At 56.5% G+C, this 21,103-nt stretch overlaps 1 protein-coding gene across 5 annotated transcripts in view; it reads right to left on the bottom strand.

The window, feature by feature from the left end:
- Positions 1–3,919: 3,919 nt before the first annotated feature.
- PXN (paxillin) overlaps positions 3,920–21,103 on the bottom strand; it is a 42,114-nt gene continuing 24,930 nt past the window's right edge. Inside the window, exons 2-15 of one of the 5 annotated variants that reach the window (XM_061170253.1) lie at positions 14,254–14,480; positions 13,847–13,962; positions 13,311–13,447; positions 13,016–13,217; positions 12,046–12,181; positions 9,743–10,612; positions 8,286–8,561; positions 7,743–8,057; positions 7,001–7,102; positions 6,573–6,743; positions 6,278–6,451; positions 5,634–5,715; positions 5,350–5,498; positions 3,920–4,559 (exon numbers count right to left, since the gene is read on the bottom strand). In XM_061170253.1, coding sequence (XP_061026236.1) covers positions 4,293–4,559; positions 5,350–5,498; positions 5,634–5,715; positions 6,278–6,451; positions 6,573–6,743; positions 7,001–7,102; positions 7,743–8,057; positions 8,286–8,561; positions 9,743–10,612; positions 12,046–12,181; positions 13,016–13,217; positions 13,311–13,447; positions 13,847–13,962; positions 14,254–14,480 — 3,224 coding nt within the window. In that variant the 3' untranslated portion in view covers positions 3,920–4,292. Of the gene's footprint in view, positions 4,560–5,349; positions 5,499–5,633; positions 5,716–6,277; positions 6,452–6,572; positions 6,744–7,000; positions 7,103–7,742; positions 8,058–8,285; positions 8,562–9,742; positions 10,613–12,045; positions 12,182–13,015; positions 13,218–13,310; positions 13,448–13,846; positions 13,963–14,253; positions 14,481–14,742; positions 14,838–21,103 lie in introns of those variants that run through there. The other 4 variants (XM_061170252.1, XM_061170249.1, XM_061170250.1 and 1 more) reach the window with 4 other exon arrangements.

The following is a 21,103-nucleotide window of genomic DNA, read 5'->3' as shown; positions in this document are numbered from 1 at the left end:
CCCTATCGAAACAAAGGGATCCTTTGAAACCTAAGTCGGATCATTTCCTCATCTGCTCAAAATTCTTTAAAGGCTCCCCATTTTCCCCTCAGTAAAAAGCCTAAAACTTAAATAGCCTACAAGGCTCTACATGATTTGTTCCCCACCTCCACCCCTATAATCTAATCTCCGATTTGCCAACTGATTCATTTCCTTCCAGCCGGATGATGTTGCACTAGCTATTCCCTCTTCCTGGAAGCCTTCTTGCCGATATCCACACCTCCATCGAGTCTTCGCTCAGATATCACCTGCTGGAGGCCTACCCTGATTGCCCTATTCAAAATTACCCAAAAACCACTCCCACTCCCCCGCTTCCTCTGTTCTATCTTTTTGGCAGCACTTACACCTTGTAACACACTATATAATTTATTTGTTACATTGTTGTTTGTCTCTCTCTGCAAAGATTTTTGCCTTGTGCCTGGCACATAGTGAGCTTATAATAAATATTTGTTGAATAAATGGATGCAGGGTGTGCAGACAGATAACCTTGGATGCATATCCTTGTTCTGCCACTTGCTAGCTGTGTCATCTTAGGAAGTGATTTCACCTTGCTGACCCTCTGTTTCCCTTTCCTTATCGGTAAAATGGGGATAATAGTATTCACATTCTAGAGCGATATGTCTTAAGACAACACAGTTCCTGGAATATAGGAGGAAATCACTAGATGTCAACTTATTTTATTACACCTTCATTCAACACTTATTTGAACAATTGTGCTAGATCAATAAATATCTTTTGGGACTTCCCTGGTGGCACAGTGGATAAGACTCCATGCTCCCAATGTGGGGGGCCCGGGTTCAATCCCTGGTCAGGGAACTAGATCCCACACACATGCCACAACTAAGCAGCCCTGGAGACGCAACTAAGGAGCCCACCTGCTGCAACTAAGATCCGGCACAACCAAATAAATAGAATAAAATAAATATGTTTTTAATGAATGAGCTTAGATCCTAGGTCAGAAGTGGGGAGGGGTTCTCCCTATCTCCACCCTTTTCACTTGACCAAGTTAGAAACCTTGGTATGTTGTTTTCAAGCCTCCTGGTGCCTCTGATGATGAGCCTGTATAGAGAACTGCTGGAGTCCATTACTGCTAAGATCTCTTTTTAGTGACAATGTATTGATACAACTGCATGCCCAGCATTGTGCTACGTACTTTGTGCACATTACCGCTGTTAATCTTTGCAACAATCCCCCAAGGAGGTACAGTATTAGTATTTCACTTTTATTGATAAGAAAATTCACAGAGGTTAAATAATACACCCAAGTCCATCAGCTGATAAGTGGTGGCTTCAGAACTGAAATCTAGGAGCAAGTTCAAAGCCCATGGGCCTCACTATGCTATACAGTCCCTTCCAAACCCGAAGGCTGTTTCCCTCCAAATGCACTTTTCCAAGTATATACGTTTTCACATAGTAACTTCCCAAGGACATCCTGGCTCTGATGATATAAATATAAATATTGTCTCTAATTGTAGTACATCAATATAATGGAATACCATGAAGCCATTAAAAAATGATGCACATATTTATTTATTGACATGGTTAAATACAAAGTATAATTGAGTGAAAAAACAAATTACAATGAAGTGTACTGTGTTCATTTATAGAAATAAATCCAACATGGGCTGGAAATATTATCTTTGGTTGAGGGGTGAAGGTGATTTTCACTTCTGAGCTTACTGTGAAAGGGTCAGGGTTCAGACGAGAAGTCAACATGCAGCTTTTGGAGGACCATTCCAAACAACAGGAAAACTGTGAAGTTACAAAGCTCTCCAGGAAGCTCTCAAGGGCCCAAGACTGGAGTTCTGGCTCTGACGAGAGCCAAGGAGGAAGCATGCAAATACAGACATGACCACCAGGGGGCAGTCGAGAGCCATCCTCAACTGTAAGTGAAGCCACTTTCAACTGGGAAGGTTTTACACCCGAGGTGCGGTGCCGGAACGTGGGAGTGGTGGTGTCTGGTCAATGTAGGAACACAGACAGAGACAAGCCCTGGGTTCACATCCTGTCTCTGTGCTCATTCACAGGATACCTTGTACACATCGGTTCTATCTGAACCTCTTCCCCCATCCGTGAGTGTAAGGCCACCCCCAGGCCCATGTAAGGATGCCCTTGGCGAATCCATGGCAAATTGCAGTGGGCAGGGCCTGACCCATGCAAGAAGCCAGGAAGACCACAAGTGCCCTGTGGGACAGGGATCCCATCCCCAGGGCTTTGGCCTCAAGTAAGTGAACTTCAATGATTTACCCCCAAACTGTGGTCCTTGTGAGCCTGGGAAGGGCTTGATATCTTTTCTGGAACTAAGTTGTTAATCTCAGACCACAGAGAAACGGCACTAGCACAGGTGAAAATAATGGCAAACTTTATTGGCATAAATCACAGGAATTGAAATGGGGAAAAGCCAGGTTATAAGTTTACAGAGAAAAAAAATTAAAATCATCAAATAACCATTGACCCAGAGGGTGGACCTCTGAAACCCCAGGTCCTCTAGGGGAAGGGTCACTGTAAACAGAGCAATAAGGCCTGTGGGTAGACGTGGAGACATCAGACCCGTGGCGGGGCCTGGCTGACCTCCCCAGACCCGGGCTGCTCTCAGCCCTGCCACCAAGGAGGGACCCTCTTCCCTCCTTGGGAAGCCTCCTTGAGAGGCTCAGCACACCCAGCCTCTGCTAGGAGGCTAGCGGAGTGGTCTGGCTCTTCCTCACTTTAGACCGCACTGGGACCCCGTTCCACTAACCCAGAACCCCAGCCCTACCTGTCTCATCCTTGGGGGAGAGCACTCTGGGGGCTTCCTGTTGCTTCAGCGAGATCTTGTCCTTTTGCCCAGAATCCTAGCAGGCCCCCAGCCAACGACCTGGGCTCTTTTCCCCAGGACACCAGTCTCCAGGGAGGGCAGGAAATTTGGGGAAGGGATGCACCCAGTGGAATCAACAAGACTAATGGTCAAAATCAGATACCAGCTTTCCTGAGGAGGCAGAAGAGCGAGCCCCAGAGAAGCAGTGAGAAGGCCGAGAATGTTCTCTTTGTTGCCAGAAAGTTCAAAGGGGAGTGGACACTCCTAATGGCTTACTTAGGAAACAGCACCCCCAAAGTGTACTTCCCCCTTCTCCTCCCTCAGGAACAGGACGGATGAGGTTCGGAATTCTAGGCCCCAAAGGGCAAGACACCCTTAAGGCCGGTTTCAGTGAAGAGCTTGCTGGCCTGGATAGTAAGGAAGGGGTTTCAAAATACAGCAGTTTATAAAAAACAGTCCTTGTGAAGAGCTGTGAAGTTAAAGAAGGGGAGTCACAGAGCTGCTCCCAGTTCACCTGCTTGTGCTAAGAAAAAATAAAATACAAATTGCTTCCCCCCCTCCAAGCCCTCAGTACAAGGCAAACCCCATATACCAGAGCCACCGTGGCATACACAGGACAGTGGCAGTGCACATGGGGGAAAGGTACAAAAGGAGACGTCTTTAAAATCTCTTCAAAATCATTGTTTGTATAGAGAAGTAAAAGCAACTCAGACGATATGAATTCAAACCTCAGTGTAGAAATCTATCAAAGTTGGTACAGTGTCCAGGCACGGGGTGAAACCCCACCTCACACCATCCCCGGAGAAGGAGGAAGTGACTATAAAACATTATTGCTGGAGAGGCCTTTCTCAGTAGAACCAGAGCAGTTACAGGGGTCGGGGGGCAGCTGCCCAGGCCTGGGGAGACTGGAAGGGCAGGAGGTGCACAAGGAACCTTCCGTGGCCACTTTGACACTTCCGCCCTTGGATGGATGGATGGGTGGATGCTGGCATTGTCTGGAGGGAGCTGCTGTCCCCCAATACTCTCGAAACAAGGATAATTAGGTTGTGGGGGGAGGATAAGGATGAAAAGAGGCCCCCATGTGACCCTGTCTGCCCTCCCCACCCCCACCCCCAGCTCCACTGCCGAAATATGAGAGATGGCTCCAGTGTGGGGTGCTGGCCTGGCCAGGCGGGTTCGTGGGGACACAGGTGGAGCCCTCCAGCCTCGGCCTCTGGGGAGGGTGAAGAGCTGGCAGCCTGGGGAGAGCTGCAGGAGGAGGAAGGAGGCCCAGAGGCTCTGGCAGGGGGTAAGAAAAGCAGGCGGGACCCCTCAGGACCCTCTTGCCATCCTGCAACAGCCAAGGACGTGGTTCCAGTTTCAGTCGGGTTTGCCCCTTCACCCCTGGGCGAGGCCTCTGGGTCACAGTAGCAGTTGGGAGGCTGGGCCGGGAAGTGGGGCAGAGGAAGGGATGAGCGCGCCTAGCAGAAGAGCTTGACGAAGCAGTTCTGACAGTAAGGCTTGTCGTTCTGCTCCTTGAAGGTGCCCTTGTTGAGCTGCTTGAGGCAGAAGGCACAGACAAAGTGCTCCGGGTGGAACTTCTTGGCCATGGCGGTGATGCAGCGGCCCGTGATGGGCTTCTGGCAGCCGGAGCACAGCGAGCCCCGCCGCTCGTGGTAGTGCACCTCACAGTAGGGCTGCCCGTCGTGCTCGAAGAAGCTGCCATTGACAAATGGTGTGAAGCATTCCTGGAGACAGAAGAGGGGTGGGGCGGGGGTGGCAGGGGGCTCAGGCTAGGGCTGGGGGCTGAGGCAGCTCCCAGGTGATGGGCAGGAGACAGCCAGGGTCATCACACTCGAAACGATTCCCCCTTGCTGAGCATCCTCTACATGCCAAGTGTGGTGCTAAACGCTTATTGAATTCTCCCAATGACCTTGACTTGCCACTGCTAAGTTGCACTGCCTGAATTCAAACACGGGTCTTACGCCTGGGCACTTCAGCAGGTGGCTTAACGGTGTGCCCAGAAACCCTGGTGTCGAGAAAAGGGTTCCAGGGTCAAACTCTGCATCCTAGATTCCCATTTGGAGATCCAACGGCACACTTAGGTATTAAAGGCTCTGAGAAGTCTGGCAATGAACAGTTTCCCAAACTTATTTGATCAGGAGATGCTTACTGGATCTCTAATAACATCTGGGGGACATTACCCCCCAGAATGCAGTCTGGAAACCATTGCCCATTTCCACTGAGGCTGCTAAATGCTTGCGTTATCTCATTTCACTCTCACACACCCTTCTCCCGAACATGACCCGTCTCAGGGCTGCTGCACAGGACCACCTTGCTCTTGGTTTCTGCCAGCCTCAATACGAGCCCTGGCCCAGGACCTACTGGACTTGAAGGAGTGCACCCCCTGCCTTCTCACCTCATTAATACCCCCAAACAGGGCCTGTAAATCAGATTCAGAAAGCACAGTCAGGTAGGCCCTTCTCTCCCCACTGCCCACTCTCGGCCCCCTCCAGAGGAGGGCTGGGGGCCCCTTACCCGACACACAAAGCACTCAGGATGCCACAGGGTGTTGAGGGCCGAGATGTAGTTCTCCAGGATGGCTCGGGCGCAGCCGCCACACTTGGGGGCGAACATGTCAAAGTAATCCTTCCGGCAGTAGGCCTTGCCGTCTTTCTCGTGGAACCCTGAGGAGGGGGGGTGTGGGGGGCAGATGAGGCCTCCAGAGGAGGAGCCACCCTGACTCCAGCCTCAGCAAGCCACCATGCCCACGCCTCCCCAATGCTCCGGGCGACAGCGAGTGAGAAGGTACCGCTCAGTACCTTCAGGCCCAAAGAAGGCTCCACACTGGGCACAGAAGAAGTGCTCGGGGTGCCACGTCCGGTCAAGGGCTGTCACCACTTTCTGTGAAAGCAAAGTGTGGGACCAGAGCTGAGCAGCTGCCCCACTGGACAGATCCCACAGCTGAGAACCACAGGCAAGGCCGTCCTTCTGCCCCCGCCCCCAGCCCCAGCCAAGGAAAGAGTATAACACTCCCAAGATGGGGGTCTCTCCCAACTGTGCTCTGAATAGCACTGAGAATTCCGACTTATTGAAGGATGTGATACGCCAGGCACACTCTGTCTCCTTTAATCCTCATGTGCAGTTGAGATCATAGGTTCTATTGTGACTCCCATTTTATAAGGGAAGAAACTTAGGCTCAGAGAGGCTAGACGTTTCCCTAACATCACACAGCAGGAGAGGGAGGGAGCCCACACTCCACTCCATTTACCTGGGCAGGGCTCCTAACCTCTGGGAGTCTCAGCAGAAGGGAATCGGGGATGAGAGGTAGCGCTGCTTAATGTGCATTAGGACGAGCCGTGCATCCGGCCTGAGTGTGAATCCCAGTTTCCTAGCAGTGTGAGCTCGGCCATGTAATGTGACCTCTCTGAGCCTCAGGTGGCACCACCTGCACCCAGGAACTCACATCCAGGATGGGCCCGTTGCAGTAGTAGCAGCGCGGAGAGAAGAGGTTGTGATAGTCCTTTTCACAGTAGGGCTGTCCATCCCGCTCAAAGAAGTTCCGGGATCCGATCTCCTCCTGGCAGTGGGTGCAGACAAAGTGCTCCGGGTGCCACGTCTTCCCCATGGCGGTCACGACCTGAGGAGGGAGGCAGGATATGGTTCAGGACCCAGGTCTGCCACAAAGCACCCTCCCAGAGAAGCCAAGGTCCCGTGCCCACCTGCCGCTCCCTCCCCTGCCCCACCCTCCCCATCATCACCTGCCCCGCGATGGGTTTCTTGCAGGCCCCGCAGACCCCCTTGGCGACTGTGGCGACCCCCAGTTTGTTCAGGTCAGACTGCAGGCTCCCCAGCATGCTGTCAAGCTGGCTCCCAGGCTTTGGGGGCCCTCCCGGGGGAGAGCTGCTCCCTGTCTTCCCCTGGGCCATGAACTGTGGAGAGAGGGGAGAGGGCAGGTGAGGACATCCGGGCCTTGGGGATGGGGTTCGCAGCACCAGGGGCTCTCCCCTCTCCTGGACAGACGGGCTGATGGAGGCAGGAAGTGCAGCCCCTCCAGGGGCTTCAGAAGCCCTCAAGGTGGGAGTGGCATCTGCAAGACATTCTGGTGTCAGAGGGGCTCACGGTGGGGCTGACTGAGCCCTGGGAACACACGGCAAGCAGGACATTAAGCCCCAGCCTTGGCACTGACCCCTCCCTCGTCCTGCCCTTCAGGGCTGCTCTGGCTGCCGTTCGGAGGCCAGCCGGCCGCCCAGCACAGCTCTCCGTCCGCTCTTTGTTCCAGGCCCTGGATCTTAGATAGGGGAGGAAACAAGAATAAGAATTTCTTTTTTTTTAATTAAGGAAGAAAGAATAAGAGACCTTGTCATCAGACCATTTCACAAAAAGGACTTTAGGATGAAATAAAAGGATGGATTTTTTTTCCCCTACTAGCAGTACCAAAATCAGTAGAAAAAGTCTAGAGAAAAACAACCACGAGAGAGAGGCCCAGGGAGAGATGAAGAGGGAGAGAGAGGTAAGCCACCCAAAAGGTGCAGGACTTAGGGAGGGGAAGTGATGGGGCCGGAGAGCAAGGAGGCCTCGCCAGGTACTGGGTCTGGGGCTGAAGGGGGGGAATAGGTTTTGGTTTTCCTTCTGGGAATGGCTTCCTCAGATGGAGCCTGGGGCAGGACCGAGGGGCGGCAGGAAGGGGCAGGCAGAGGGGAGGCCCCATGGGGAAGAAAGAGGGCAGCTGACGTCTCGGGGGTGAGAGCGTGGACATCAGGTTAAGCGAGGGTCCAGGGTCAAGGCCAGGTCTCAGGAAGGACCATGGTACCATGCAGGGCTTGTGGATGGAGGAACAGAGCGGGTGTGTGTGTGTGCAGGGTGGGAACACCACTCGAGCGTAAGGACAGGGACAGGTAGGGCTGGTGTCAGGGCCCCGGGAGGCCTGCCTGCATCGGGGGGAAGAGTGGGTCCTCGTCGGTCTGGCAGCCCATGGACCTCACAGAGTGGGGCGCAGGAGTGGGCGGGGTGGGGCCCTGCACACCGTCTTCCCGTGGCCCCGCCCCAGCACTCTGGACCCCGGGGGGACCTCGAGGAAGAGCCGAGGGCCCCAGGGTGGAGGAGGTGGGCGGGCTGGGCCGGGGAGAAGAGCTGCTGGCCGAGGCGTCTTTGCGATGCTGGAGCAAAGGGCTGGGAGGAGGAGGAGAAGGCAGAACAGAGAAGGTTCTTCTCAGGGGAATGGGAGAGCCAGGAGGGAAGACAACCTGGGAGGAAGAAGAGAGGGAGAGAGATGAAGGCAACGGCGGAGGAAACATCAGCTCAGCAAGCAGGGGCTCCCTGGGGCCCTCCCACTCTGGCACCAAGAGTGAGGCTGGCCTCACAAGGCCACGGGATGCAGGACCCCCCCACACGCCAAACTTCCCCTCTGGCCGCTGCTGGGGAAGAACTGGAGGACCTCCGCCCTGGCCCAGCCCTGGGCACCTACTCACTACCTTCTCTACCAGCTGCCCCCTAGCCCGCCTCCCACACGGCTGCACAGTGATGACGACGCCCTCGGTCAGCCAGTCCTCGGCAGAGGCCCCCGCGGCCCCCTCGGCCTCCTCCACCTCCGGCTGGATGCCCAGCCGACCCTGCAGCTCCGCGATGAGCCGCTCCTGGGACGGGGTCCTGCTCAGGGTGGCGGGGTCCAGCCGGCGACGAGGGGAGGGCTCCCGGGACATGGGGTGAGCGTGGCCGGTCTCCCGGCTCCTCCTGATCATGGAGCGGATCTGAGGGGGGGAGGGAAGCTGTCACAGGCCACTCTGGGCTCAGCAGATGCTGCTCAGTCCACACTCAAGAGCCCCCAGGAGGGGTGGGCAGGACCACACCACCAGAGAAGAGCCAAGCTGAGCTAGGGTGGAGGCAGGGGGCAGAGCAGACTCCCTCCAAGGCAGCCCTGACCTTGGGTAAGACACTTCACTTCCAGGGCCTCAGCTTCTCCATCCTTGAAATGGGGTAACGGTATTTTCTCAGCTGCCTTACAGGGTTATTACAAGAATTATTTGAAAGAATGTAAGTGGACATTCTTGAAAGGGCATAAGAATTGCCCTTCCTCCCTCCCTCCCTTCCTTCTTTTGATTCGTAGTAGAAAAAATGCGGTCGTTCCTCACAGTAAATCCTTCAACCAGGTTTTTTTTCCTTGTTTACATTATAACCTACTTGTTTCTAGCAGTTTGGTTATTTTTTTTTTTTTTTGGCCGCACTGTCATGCGGGATCTTGGTTTCCTGACCAGGGATCAAACCCGTGCCCCCTGCATTGGGAGCGTGGAGTCTTAACCACTGGACTGCCAGGGAAGTCCTGGTTTGGTTATTTTTGTTGTTGTTTTATTTTACTTTGTTTTTGAAAAGGGCCTAAAATTTTAATCAAGAAGCGAATAATAACCGTTAACGTCAGCCACGGCTTACTGGGGGACCGTGTGCTATGTTCTTTCTAAGCACTTTCCAGGCATTACTTCATTTAATTCTCTGGACAACTCTGGGGGAAATGGTCTATTACCCTCATTTTAAAGAAGAGAAAACTGAGGCCGGTGGGGGCGTTGCCCAAGGTCACCCAGGGAGCAAGTGTTGGAGGTGTGGTTTGTATTCAGTTCTATCTGGTTCCCAAGCCCATGCTTTTCACCATTCCACACACATCCCATCAGGATGTCAGGGGAAGCTCATCTGAAGGAAAAAGCCTTAATCAAGCAAGAGGCAGGGTGCCACTAAGAGAAATTCCAGGGCCCAGGGAGCTCCGCCGGCCCCACAGAGCCCACTGCCCAGTGATGGTTGTCAGGGTCTCAGGCCACGGCATATCGCAATCGGCTGCCCAAGCAAACATGCGCAGAGTGGGAGGCTGCATGCAATTAGCCAGGCGTGGTCCACGTGCGGCCTGCCGGGGCCACGCCTAGCAGCCGTGCGAGCTCACGCCTGCCTGGCCAGAGGTGGAAATCCTCTCCGTGGTGTTGGGTGTGTCCACGACCACAGCCTGTGGAAGTTCTGACCGTTCCCTCCTGGCCTCTGCAGCGGCTTCGGTGGTGCCCTCTGGCCTCCTGGGGGTCTCGGGTCCCTGGGCTGGCCTGACCAGGCTGCCCACCGTGGGCGTCTCTCCACCTAACTGCTCCTCCTCAACTGGGGCAGGGCATCTGCTCTCTGGCTCCCCTGGCTCTGGCCTTGCCCTCTCCTTCTGCTGTCCACGTGCCTTCGTGAGACTCCAGGTATCCGGGAAGATAGCCTGACGGTCCACAGCCATGGCGGCTGGCTCGATTACTTCCTGGAAGCTGGGCGTAGCTCCCCGGGGGGACTCAGGCCTAAGTGCCTCCAGAGCCCACGGCCACTCCCATGTGGCAGCCACGGCCTCTCCCGGACACAAAGGGTTGGCCGACAGCACTTGGGGTTCCCCAGCCTCCTGGGGACCTGTGCACCCAGCGTGGGGTAGAGTGTGGCCGGGAGGCACCCTGGAGAGCTCACTCACCAGGCTCGCGTTTGGTGGGTCCCTCCAAACGCGAGCCTGGCTCTCTGCACCCAGTGGCCCCAAAGAACTCTCCCTGGAGGGAGACCTTGAGTTGGGGGTGTCAGGCATCTCCCCAAGGCCAGCCAAATCAAGCCAGCTGGGGGCCACATTGTCCTCAGTGCAGAGGACCTCCAGGGTGTGGCCGTGGCCTCGAGGGGAGGGTTTCCTAGGGGGTGGCAGGAATACAGAGGGCCCAGGAGGAGGAGGAGGAGGAGAAAGTATGTGGTGTGGGGATGGAGCTGAGTTGGGCAGCAGCCTTGGGGAGCTCAAGGCCACAGCAGAGGAGCTGGTCTGGAGGAGGAGAAAGACAAAAGACAGAGGGGAGAAGAGAGAGAGATGGGAGAGATGAGGAAGGAAGCTCACTGCAAGGGGCAGGCTGGGCCTCAGGGCTCTGAGAGTCCCCGTCTACACTGACCAGACCGTCTACACTGACAAGACCAAGGTGGTGGTGAAGCTGAGGCATGAGGACTGGCCCTGGAAGAAGACCCAGCCCCCAGAAAGGTTTTCCTGGGCTTCATATCCTTGGCTCCCATCAAACCCAGGCAGCAGAAAGCAGCTTCTGAGCCATGCCTGTCGGGCACCGCGCCCCGCCAATCTGAGTACGGATGAGGGAGAAAAAGCTAAGGTGAGGTGGAGCACGAGGAGGTCAGCCCAAGCACCAATCAAGGGACAGGCAGCCACAGGCAGCTCTCGGCTCTGTCTCTCCCAGACAATCCCAGCTCTCCTACATCCCCCGAGACCTTGCTCCAGGGGCACAGTGAGAACCAGCGCAGCTTCTCAAGGGATCTCAGAAAAGCAGCACAGCCTAAAGGGTGCTGGGGCAGGGCTCCCTCGGGCCAACTCCTGAGTCCAATGTACTTGCTCCTGACTGTGGCCACTCAGAATCACTGGCACATGAGGGCCACAAGCCCAGGCCGCTACCATCCCCCACCCCCGTGAAACCCCAGCCGAAGGGAGGTTTGGAGGCACCAATGGGGCCAACAGCCGGCTCCCCTCCTCCGATTCCCTAAGTCATGCCCCCGTGGAAGGGTGGAGTCAGCAACTGTTGGCGAGTTCAGTCACCATCAGTCCCCATCAAAGCACTGCATCCTCTAAATAAAACATCTCGGGTCTGGAAGGCCTGGGGAGGCCCAGCGGGGAGGGGATGGGGCGCCTCATGCAGGACTGGCCCAGTAGCCTGATGGGTGAGGTTTCCCAGAGAGAACTTGTGGGGACTCAGAGGCACATGGAGGATGGAAGGAGGATGGCAAAAGAGGCCTGTGGATTCAGGAGCCAGAGGCAGAAAGAAAGGATGTGTTGAGGACAGCCAGCCAGCGTGGGAGATGGGGCTCCAGGGCAAATGACCTCTCAGCACAGGATCCCACACGGCCCAGCAGAGCACCCCCTCCCCTACCAAGAGCAGCCATCGACACAGGGTCCTTTGTCCCAGCCTCCTGATCCCTCGCCTGGGTGGCTGGGAGCTGAGAGCACCCAGGGAGGAAGGAATGTCCTGTTGAGCACGTCCTGCCTTCACAGGCTGAGAGGCAGCTCAGTCGCCACGTGGCCAGCCTGGCCCTCCCTCCCCCGTATCCTGGCAAGGCCAGGGCACTGCCTGCGGGGTCCCGGGCTCAGGGCGAGGCACCCAAACACGGAGGGGCCAAGTTCCAGCTACTCATGCTGAGGTACAGGAGGGGAAGGATGGGGGTTCTGAGGGGCCAGGGCAGGAAAGAGGGACCTCAGGGCACCTTAAAATCCGACAGCGAGGCCATCAGCTCGTCCAGCTCCCTGGTGGCAGAAGAGGCGGAGATGCGTGTCTGCTGCTGGCTGGAGGTGACTCGCTGGGGGCTGCTCATCTCGCCCTGGTTCACAGTGATGGCGGGGCTGCACGCAGGCATGGCATCAGCGGGGACCTCAGAGGCCAGCCCGTGCACCCCCAGCATGTCCCTCCCCTCCCCAGGGGATCAACAACTCAGCTCTGACACTGGGGTCCTGCTACCCCCAACCCCAGGGAAGCCCACCAGCTCCCAGTCTCTCCTGGGGACCCATCGTTGGGAGGGGCTGCTGTCAGCCAGCAGGACAGAGCACTGAGGTGAGCTGCTGGGAGAGAGGCGAGGGCAGCTCAAATGGCACCTTTCCCAAGAAGACCAAGTCCAAGCATGCCTGTTCAACAAGCCCCAGCATCCTGTGTATCCCCCACAACACTGCACGTACGTGTGAGGTTGTTCCAACAACACAGTACCACCAAGGAGAGATAAGACTCGGTAGACACTTACCATGGGTCCTGTGTGCACGTGCTTTACGTGTGTTATTGGGTCTCACCCCTACTGAGGTACGTGATCTTATCCCCCTTATCCCATTTCCCCTTATCCCATTCTACAGATGGGAAAACAAAGGCTTGAGAGACAACACTTAGTAAGTGCACAGCCAAGATGTGAACCCTATTGTGTGGCTCCAAAGCCTGTGCTGACAGCTGCTGGGCTACGGGTGCCCTCAGCGTGCACAGTGTCTGTCCTTCCTGATGGATAGTGGCTCGTTGAAGGCAGGCATGGTGTCTGCGTGACTCGCCACCATCCCCCAAGGCCTGGTGCAGGGCCTGGCAAACAACAGGCACTTCAGAGGGAACGGGTGACACTGGGGATGAGACGGCAGACCCTGGAGCACGGGACGGGCTGGGCGAGACCTTCCCCTGCCTGGGAGGGCCCAGTGGAGACTCACACGGGGCTGGGCACGGAGCTCTCCAGCTCATCCAAGAGACTCTCCACGCTGGGCCGCACATCCTCCAGGCCCCGGCCTCCGTTCCGCTTGGGCTTCTCTTTGGTCAGTGGCCCAGCTTTGACACCCAGCGGGCTGTTATTCTCTGGGATGCCATAGTGGGGGCTCAGAGCCCCAGGCAGTGGGGGGCTTGAGTTGGCCTCATCTTGGGAGAAGGAAAAGAGAAAAGCTGCTCAGCCCTGAGCCCTGCAGGGATCGAGGCCAGCAGGTGGGCCTGGTGGGCCTGACCTAGTCCTACCTGCAGGGAAGCCTGGGGGGTTATGCTGCACAGCGTTCAGCTCCAGCAGCAGGCGGTCGAGTTCAGAAAGGTTGCTGCCCAAGGAGGAGCTCATGACGGTGGGTGAAGGCTCGGCCGACTTCTGCTTGTTGGGGAAGCTTTGAGAGGCAAAGGGAAGACCTCGGTGAGAGAAGCTCTCCAGCTCTGGCAGCCCCCAAATCCTCAAGGAGAATAAGGCAGAGGGGATACAGCGTCTCCACCGGCCAGAGGACGGAGAGCGGGGAAGTGATGTGGCAAGAAGAGGGGAGGAAGGAAGTCTTGCTTCAGCTGCTGAACCTTCCTCAACGCAGGGCGATGTGAGAGCCAGCCCAGCTGCTGCACGGTGACGGCAGATAAGGCCACCGGGCCAGCTGAGAGGCCTTCTGCCGTCTAACCCAGTGACCCCTGAAGCAGAACCCCCCTCCCCTCCAGCGCTGTGCCGTGCCTGTCCCTGGCCTCAGTGGCCTCTGCCCACCGATGCGCAGGATTCCCAAGCAGGGGGAGGAGCTGGGCAGTACCTGTACACGTGCTCTTCCTCGCCAGCTCGGGGACACGGAAGGCCGATGCCGTCCTGGGGGTTGGAGGCACTGGAAGTTTTAGCACTGGAGCCGTACACGGGGGACGGGGATGGAGGCTGCAGGAAGGACAGTGCTCAGAGCCTCCCCGGGGAGGAAGAGGAACAGCCCGAGTCACCCCCGGAAGGCTCCTGCTCACAGCCAGTCTCACCAGGGAGTTTCCACACTCTGACCAGGAGACAGGTGATTAACACTTGGTCACTGCCCCCTCACGTGGCAGCGGCGGGTGGGGAGAGCCAGACGCTTCCCGCCTCTTCTCCCCACTTCCCTGATCGCTGGCTCTCCGAGCCACTGCCAGACAAGCTCCTTGTGCCCTGAAGCTGACTTCCGAGCCCCTGTCCCCACCTTACCTGCTGGTGGATGAATCGGGAGGTGCTGGGCTGCCACTGGTCTAAGGGGTCAAGGACCGTGCCATTGAGGGCCTCGCTGGACGGGGGTGGAGGGACAGGGGGTGGCACGGCAATCTCCTGGTATGTGTGGTTTCCTGTTGGGTACGAGTAGGGGGTCTCCTCAGACAAGAACACAGGCCGTTTGGAGATGTGGGAGGTCGTGGACTCCAAGTCTGCCAGCAGGGCGTCTGCAGAGAGAGGGCGGGGGGGGGGGGAAGCGGGTAAGAAAATGGATCCTGGGGACTAAGTCTCCAGTGGCAGCGCCCTCCCTGCCTACACCCAAGAGTTAATGACTTCTGAGCACCTGCCCCGCCCATGGGAGAAATTACCAGCCTCAGGTCAGGAAGGTACCAGCCCAGACCAGCCTAAGAACAGCTCCCAAAGCTCTTCTCCCCAGCCAAGAAGAAGGTTCTCTGGAGGCTCCTGGGGCCACCCTGAGGGCTCTCCTACCTCTGGGAGCCGGGAACCTGCGTTCCCTCCCGACAGGGCTGTGCAGCTTGCTGGCTGGCCGGCCGGGAGTCAGAAATGCCTGCCTGGAACCCGCACTCTGACTCCGCAGGGCAAGGCGGAGAGAACGGGCGGGAGGAGCCCCACGTCACGGGGAGGGGCCTGGGCACTGCCAGGTCCCACTTAATTTCCAAGAGCTTAAGCCCGCTCAGCCCACAGCCTGGAGGGGTCCCTGGGGTGGTACCTGCCCTCCTGACCAGGTAGAAGCCGAACCTCAGGCTCCAAGCTCCTCCCGAGTCTCGGGGCTGCAGGTGAGGAGTGTGAGGGACAAGGCTGGTGCAGCGTTCCCCCCCCACACCGTCAGCAGAGAGAGGCAGGACTGCTCTGTAGGCTGTTTCTGCGGAAGCCTGGCAAGCAGCCTGGCCCCAGAGGCTCCAGGGCCCCACTATTCTGCTTTTAACAGCAGCAAGGGAGCCGAATCAGCCCTCAAGTGCAAGCTTCCATTACCCTGGCACTAGGCAGCCCACAGGGGGCCCTGCATCTCCCCAGTCCCCAGACAAGAAGGGTACAGCTGGAGGGGTGGGGGCAGGAGCTGCTGATCCTGCCCTCCTGGGACCCTCAACAGCCCCACAGCCTGGCCCTGCATGCCATGCCCTCGTTCCTGCTGTGCCACGGACTAGTTCACTCTCCCCCCGCTGCTGGCCTGCTGCAGTGGGGGAACTCGGTCCCTGGCCCTTGTGATAATAATCACCAGAAAGCAATGGCTGGATCATGGCCATTTACTAGTTAACAGGCACCGTGTTGGGCACGTTGCATACGTGGTCTCAGTTAATCCTCCTAATACCCCATGAAGTTGGAATTCTCACCTTCCCTTTACAGACGGGGAAACCGGCTTCAAGAGGTGGTGGGACTGGCCCCAAATAACAAAGCCGGTAAGTGACAGGACTGACTCCTCAGAGGCCCCAAACCCGAAAAATCTGCCCTGCAAGAGGCTGCTGTGATCACAAGATGGTGCCAGATTTAAACAGCACAACTTCCTGAATGACGGGGCCCAAGCTCTGAGGGCTGCCAGTCTGATCCTTCCTGATGGCCCTGTCCCCAACCCCACCCCTGCTCAAAGGAAGTAAGAAAGAAGCAAGGGCCTCACCCAGGACCTGGGTCTGTGGGCCCACACCTCCCAGCTACATGCCCTGATGTCCTACCCCCAAGGCTGGCAGCACCTACCCCAGGCTCCTACTCAGCTGATCAGAAGCTTGTTCCAAGGCCCGGGATGTCTCTGACTTCCAAGGAAGGTCAGTTCCTGCAGCCCCCGACTCCTCCACGTCCTTTGGAAGAAGTCTGACTTCCTATCTCTAGCAAAACGGAACTACAGGGAGTCTGTGTGTCTAGGTAACAGTGGAAAAGGAACCAGTGTCCAGGGCCAATCCCAGTGGCCTCTCCACGGCCACACCTGCTGCCTTGGCTTCACAAGGCGTCCTGGCTTCCTCTGGGCCCAAGCCAGCAGGATGGTTGGGGTCCCTCCTTCTCCATCATGGGCAGAGCCAGCCCCCAACATGTGCAAGTCCAGTAGGGGTAACAAGGGCAGCTGCCATGATTGAATGCCCACCAGGTGCCAGGAGTTTCACCTGTGTCACCTCTCTTCCTCCTCACGATACCACTAGCACAGATGGCAAAACTGAGGTTCAGAGAGGCAGAGGCACATCTCCACACTGCCTAAGCTGGCTGAAGTGACACCGCTGGGACCTGAACTCGGGTCTCTCAGGCTCCACTCAATAAAAGACAGATGGTTAAGCTTCCTCGTCAAACCTTCTGAGCCAGGGACACCACCAGCCTCTGCACCAAACACCTTCTCCCACCTCACTCATGACCTGACTCCAAGTCTGGCTCATTGGTTTATGGATGGATTCTGGTTTATGATTTAAACAGGCTCTTTTCAACACAGATACATCTGTTGGTCAAAAGGACCAGTCCTGGGGAGTGGAGACAAAAGATCTGTGGAGTCGAGCCAGACCTGAGTTCAGTCCCAGCTCCTCTATCTACACTACCCACAGCCACAGAGCAAATCACTTAGCTCCCCACCTCACAGCACTGGCGTGAGGTTTATATGGGACAGCAGATGCTATAGTACACGGGAAGCTGCAAACACCACATCTCATTTGCTTTGTGAAATTCAGAAAAAGATTTTCCTCCAAGGAGGTCAGGTTGGGTTGCAAAGTGCTGACTTCTCCTAAGTCCTCTATGGGTAAGATCTGGGCAAGACAAGAAAAGGGCAACCTTGAAGACAAAAGCAAAAGCAAAGTAATAAAGTAACATTCAAAGGGAAACATTTGCGGACTTCCCTGGTGGTCCAGTGGTAGAGAATCCACCTTACAATGCAGGGGACGTGGGTTCGATCCCTGGTCAGAGAACTAAGATCCCACATGCCGCGGGGCAATTAAGCCCGCGTGCCACAACTACTCAGTTCGTGCGCCTCAACTAGAGAGCCCACGTGCCGCAAACTACAGAGCCCATGCGCCCTGGAGTCTGCGCGCCACAACTAGAGAGAGAAAACCCGCATGCCGCAACTAGAGAGAAGCCCGCGCGCCGCAAAGAAAGATCCCGCATGCCTCAACTAAGATCCGACACAGCCAAAAATGAATAAAATAAATAATAAATCTTTTAAAAAACACCCCAAAAACAGAGTGAAACATTTGTGGATGTCAGAGAGCGGAGGCACACCACTGTCCAAACTTGTGTCTGAGTGAGAGTTAGGACATGCACAGCCACCGGTGCTGCGGTGTAGCTTCCTCCTCTCTCTCCATCCTTGGTCTTTGCTCTGTGATAGACAGGACTTGGTGCCACTGTCCCACCAAACCCCTCACATGCGCCTCAGGGGAGAGCCAGGAATACAGGAGGCACGGAGGAGTACTCGCTGGCCTCTACTTTGGATTCCTATGGGTGCCGAGGCCTGCTATCTCCCCACAGGCTGCAAAATGGTGATGGGCCAAAGTCTCCTTGCAAGCTCAGCAAACTCCTCCCCAGCCTGAGTAAACAGAGATGGCAGATGGAGTCCACTTGCAGTCCACAGCGGGGGCGGGGGTGGGGGGGAAGGTCCCCAGTTTTCAGCTAGTTACTGCCTGGTGCCAGCTCTGAATACCCTAGGGGCAGGCTCAGGATTCCTTCTACACATACCCCGAAGAAGGTGTCAGAGAAAATGGTGCCGCTGGAACACACCCTCTCTCCCACATGTTTGGAGGATGGCTTCCATACACACAGAAGCAGTAAGCAGTCAGGGCTCACTCATTCAGCCTAAGGAAGGCCTCAGACTTCCTCAGCATCGCTCCACTAAGCTTCTGGGTCCAGGCCTGAGACCACCAGAACAAGTCAGAGTGACTAGGACCACCTTAGTCACCCTGGGGAAAGAGCTCTCTCTGGGGCTTCCCAGCCCCTTTCTGGAGGAAATCACCCTAGATTCTGCAAGCGTTTTGCCTCTCCAGACCAGTGGATGCAGGTTCTGTCACTTCCATCCAAGAAGAGGGAAAGCCCAGGTCTCTGGGAGTCTATCCAGTGTATGTGTGGAGAGGGAGAGTTCTCCTTTCGAAACTGGGGACGGGGGAGTTAATGCACAGTTTCCAGTCCACCAGAGGCAACCAGCTTGTTGTGCCCTGGCAGCGAAGGGGTGCGGACCGTCCTCCGCTGCCCGCCAGAGGGAGCTATCGGCCCATCGGCTCTCCGCCACGGGGAGTAACCGAAGGTAACCTCGCGCAATCACGGAATTTTAGAGCTGGGGAAGACCCGGGAGCCCCCAGCCGGCCATGGGTGCACCGGGAAAGTTTCAGTGCCAGGGAATGCCTGACTGAGCTGGAGGGATGGCGCAGGCTGTGAGGAGGAGCACAACGGCGCCGGGGGCCCAAGCCTCTGGGCCGTGCCTGCAGCACACATCATTTGAAGGCATGACTCGAGTGACACAAGAGACAGACACATGCCCTAGCTTCCAGTGCCCAGCGGCTGCGCCTAAACAGCCACTCAGAGGGGCTGTGGCTTCCACTGAGAGGCTGCCCAGGGGCAAGCGGGTGGGTGGGCACAGCGCACGGGGCCAGGACAAGGTGAAAGGCCCTTCCCTGGGCCCCAGCAACCACCAGCCGAGCACAATCCTGAGGACGGGAGGTGGTGGGGGGAGCCGCTGGCTCTGCAGCCCTGAGGGGGTTAAGACTCAGGTGTCCAGGCTCTCTGCGCCGGGAGGGAGGAGACTCGGGGCCGGTTGGGCTGCATTCCAGGGCAAATGCTGCAGCTGCGCCCCTCATATTCCCAGACCAGCTCAGGCGCCCAGGACGGAGGGAGTCCCAGGCGCCCTCCCATCCCCAACATAGGGGATCTCCGCCAGACTGAGGCCTGGGGACCTGGGCTGACCCACAGACACATGACACCCAATAATAAGTTAAAGAGAATCAACTAACCACCTCCACCTCCACCCCCAACTGGAGTATAAAGACAAGTCAAGCCTCTTTCACAAGCCTGGCTTCCTCCTACCCAAGCCCGGCAACTTCTTAGTATGTGATTAAAGACTATCAAGATCAGAGGCCTAGAGCTGGATGGATGCTAAAGAGAGTGAGATAAAGGGCCATCCAGGATCCCTCAAATGTGGCGGCGGCCGGGGTGGGGGGGGGCACGGTTACAGATTTCATTCTCCCTCCCAGGCTCTGAGGACACGAGATGTTAGAACTCACACGGGAATTCTGAGTCACACAAACTCTGCTCTGTGGCCAAGTTGCCCGTCCAGGCTGCTTAACTGCTCTTGTACCTCGGTTTTCTTGTCTGTCCAATGGGAATTCCACCACCTTACTCACAGGAGTAAGGATTACATGAGAGAGTGGATATAAAGTGCCTGCTTTAGCACAGTCCCTGGAATAGAGCACACGCTCAGTAGATGGAGTTCCCTCCCAGAGAGATGGTTAGCCCTGGAGGGGAAGGAGAAAAGCGCTTCAACATCCTGAAGGCAAAGGATGTTGCAATCCTAGATCATCAGTTAGGAGCACCATCCTGGGGAAAACAAAGTCACCATGGAGAAGCCTGCCCAGCAGATCTTCATGATGGGGCAGGTACATGTGGGGCATCATCCCATCCCAGAGTTCACAGGCTCCCCTGCCACACCAGCGCTAGGCCGATCTAAAAGAGGTAGGGTCCTTTGGCCACCAGGAAGACCCCAGCTTGACGTGCCTTATATTCTTGATACCTAGCCTAGAAGAGGCCCACAATAAGAACAAGACTCAGCTCACCCACCTTCTTTCTGCAGGCCAATGTAACTCAGCTTTCACTGCCCAGGCAGGTGTTTCCTTGGGAGCTGAGAAGCAGAAGGAAGGTGTAGCAAACACTGCCCTGAGAGCTCCAGCACAGCCATAAGGGACTGCCATCGCACAAGGCCTTCCCAGGCCAGGGCCAACTGTCCATTCCCTCCATTTATGGTGAGACCCAGACTCTCACACAGACAGCAGCAGCTTGGTGAGTCCCTTCCCCACCAGACCTGGAGAAACCCAGCCTTTCAGTCTGCCTACCCTACTGGGTTCAGAACTGTGGGCAAGAGAGGTTTCGGCCCCCCTGCTGACCACCTGCGCAGCCTTGGTGGCCTCAAGTGTCAGAGGAGAAGCTGCCCAGCCTCCTTACAGCTGCCCAAGCTCAGTACATAAGCAGTGAGCGGGGCTCGGCCCTTCCTAAGGAAGGAGCTGTGTAAACAGCAGGACCGGCTCCCCTCTACGGGGATGGTCTCATCTCAGCCCCTTTGCTGAGACTCTTCCAGATTAGGAAGGAGAGCAGGACGAGAAGGCGGGTCTCCCCCTCCCCCAGCCCTGAGCACATGAGCAGTTAGAGCAGAGGTAATCTAATCCAGGGCAGCAGGGCACTTTTACATGGTGAGTAACTCCCCAGGAATGGGGAGCTGGGTATATTTATCCTGATAACTGTCCTGGGAGGAAAGACAGATCTGTGAACAGTAAGGGCCAATCTACAATTTAGGCCAGATCTGCTCTGCACTACCCAGCCCGGGGACCCAGGGCCTGGCCACTGACTAGGAACTCAATCTCCTGAAGGGGGCTCCCCTGCCAATCTGGGTTCTTGCCAACTGACTGCCTCCTCTCCAGGAATTAAGGGGCCCTGTCTATCTTGCTTGATGCCATATCCCCAGCAGGTAGAATGAATGGCTGAATGACAGCGGGACTGTGAGGATGAGGAAGATGGGGAAGGAGCCGTGAACAGAGAAAGTAGCCAGTGCCAGGATGCTGTGATTCCAGGCCCAGCCTGCTGGGTGCCCGTCATCGGGTCGGGCATCTTCTCTAGCTGTAAAACGGGCAGAACCCAATTTGTTCCCATGCCTGATAGCAAGCCCTGAGGA

This window comes from Eubalaena glacialis, chromosome 15 (genome assembly GCF_028564815.1).
Source record: "Eubalaena glacialis isolate mEubGla1 chromosome 15, mEubGla1.1.hap2.+ XY, whole genome shotgun sequence".
Lineage (NCBI taxonomy): Eukaryota > Metazoa > Chordata > Mammalia > Artiodactyla > Balaenidae > Eubalaena > Eubalaena glacialis.
The sequence above is the reverse complement of the archived record's forward strand: the minus strand, read 5'-3'. Positions and strand labels throughout refer to the sequence as shown.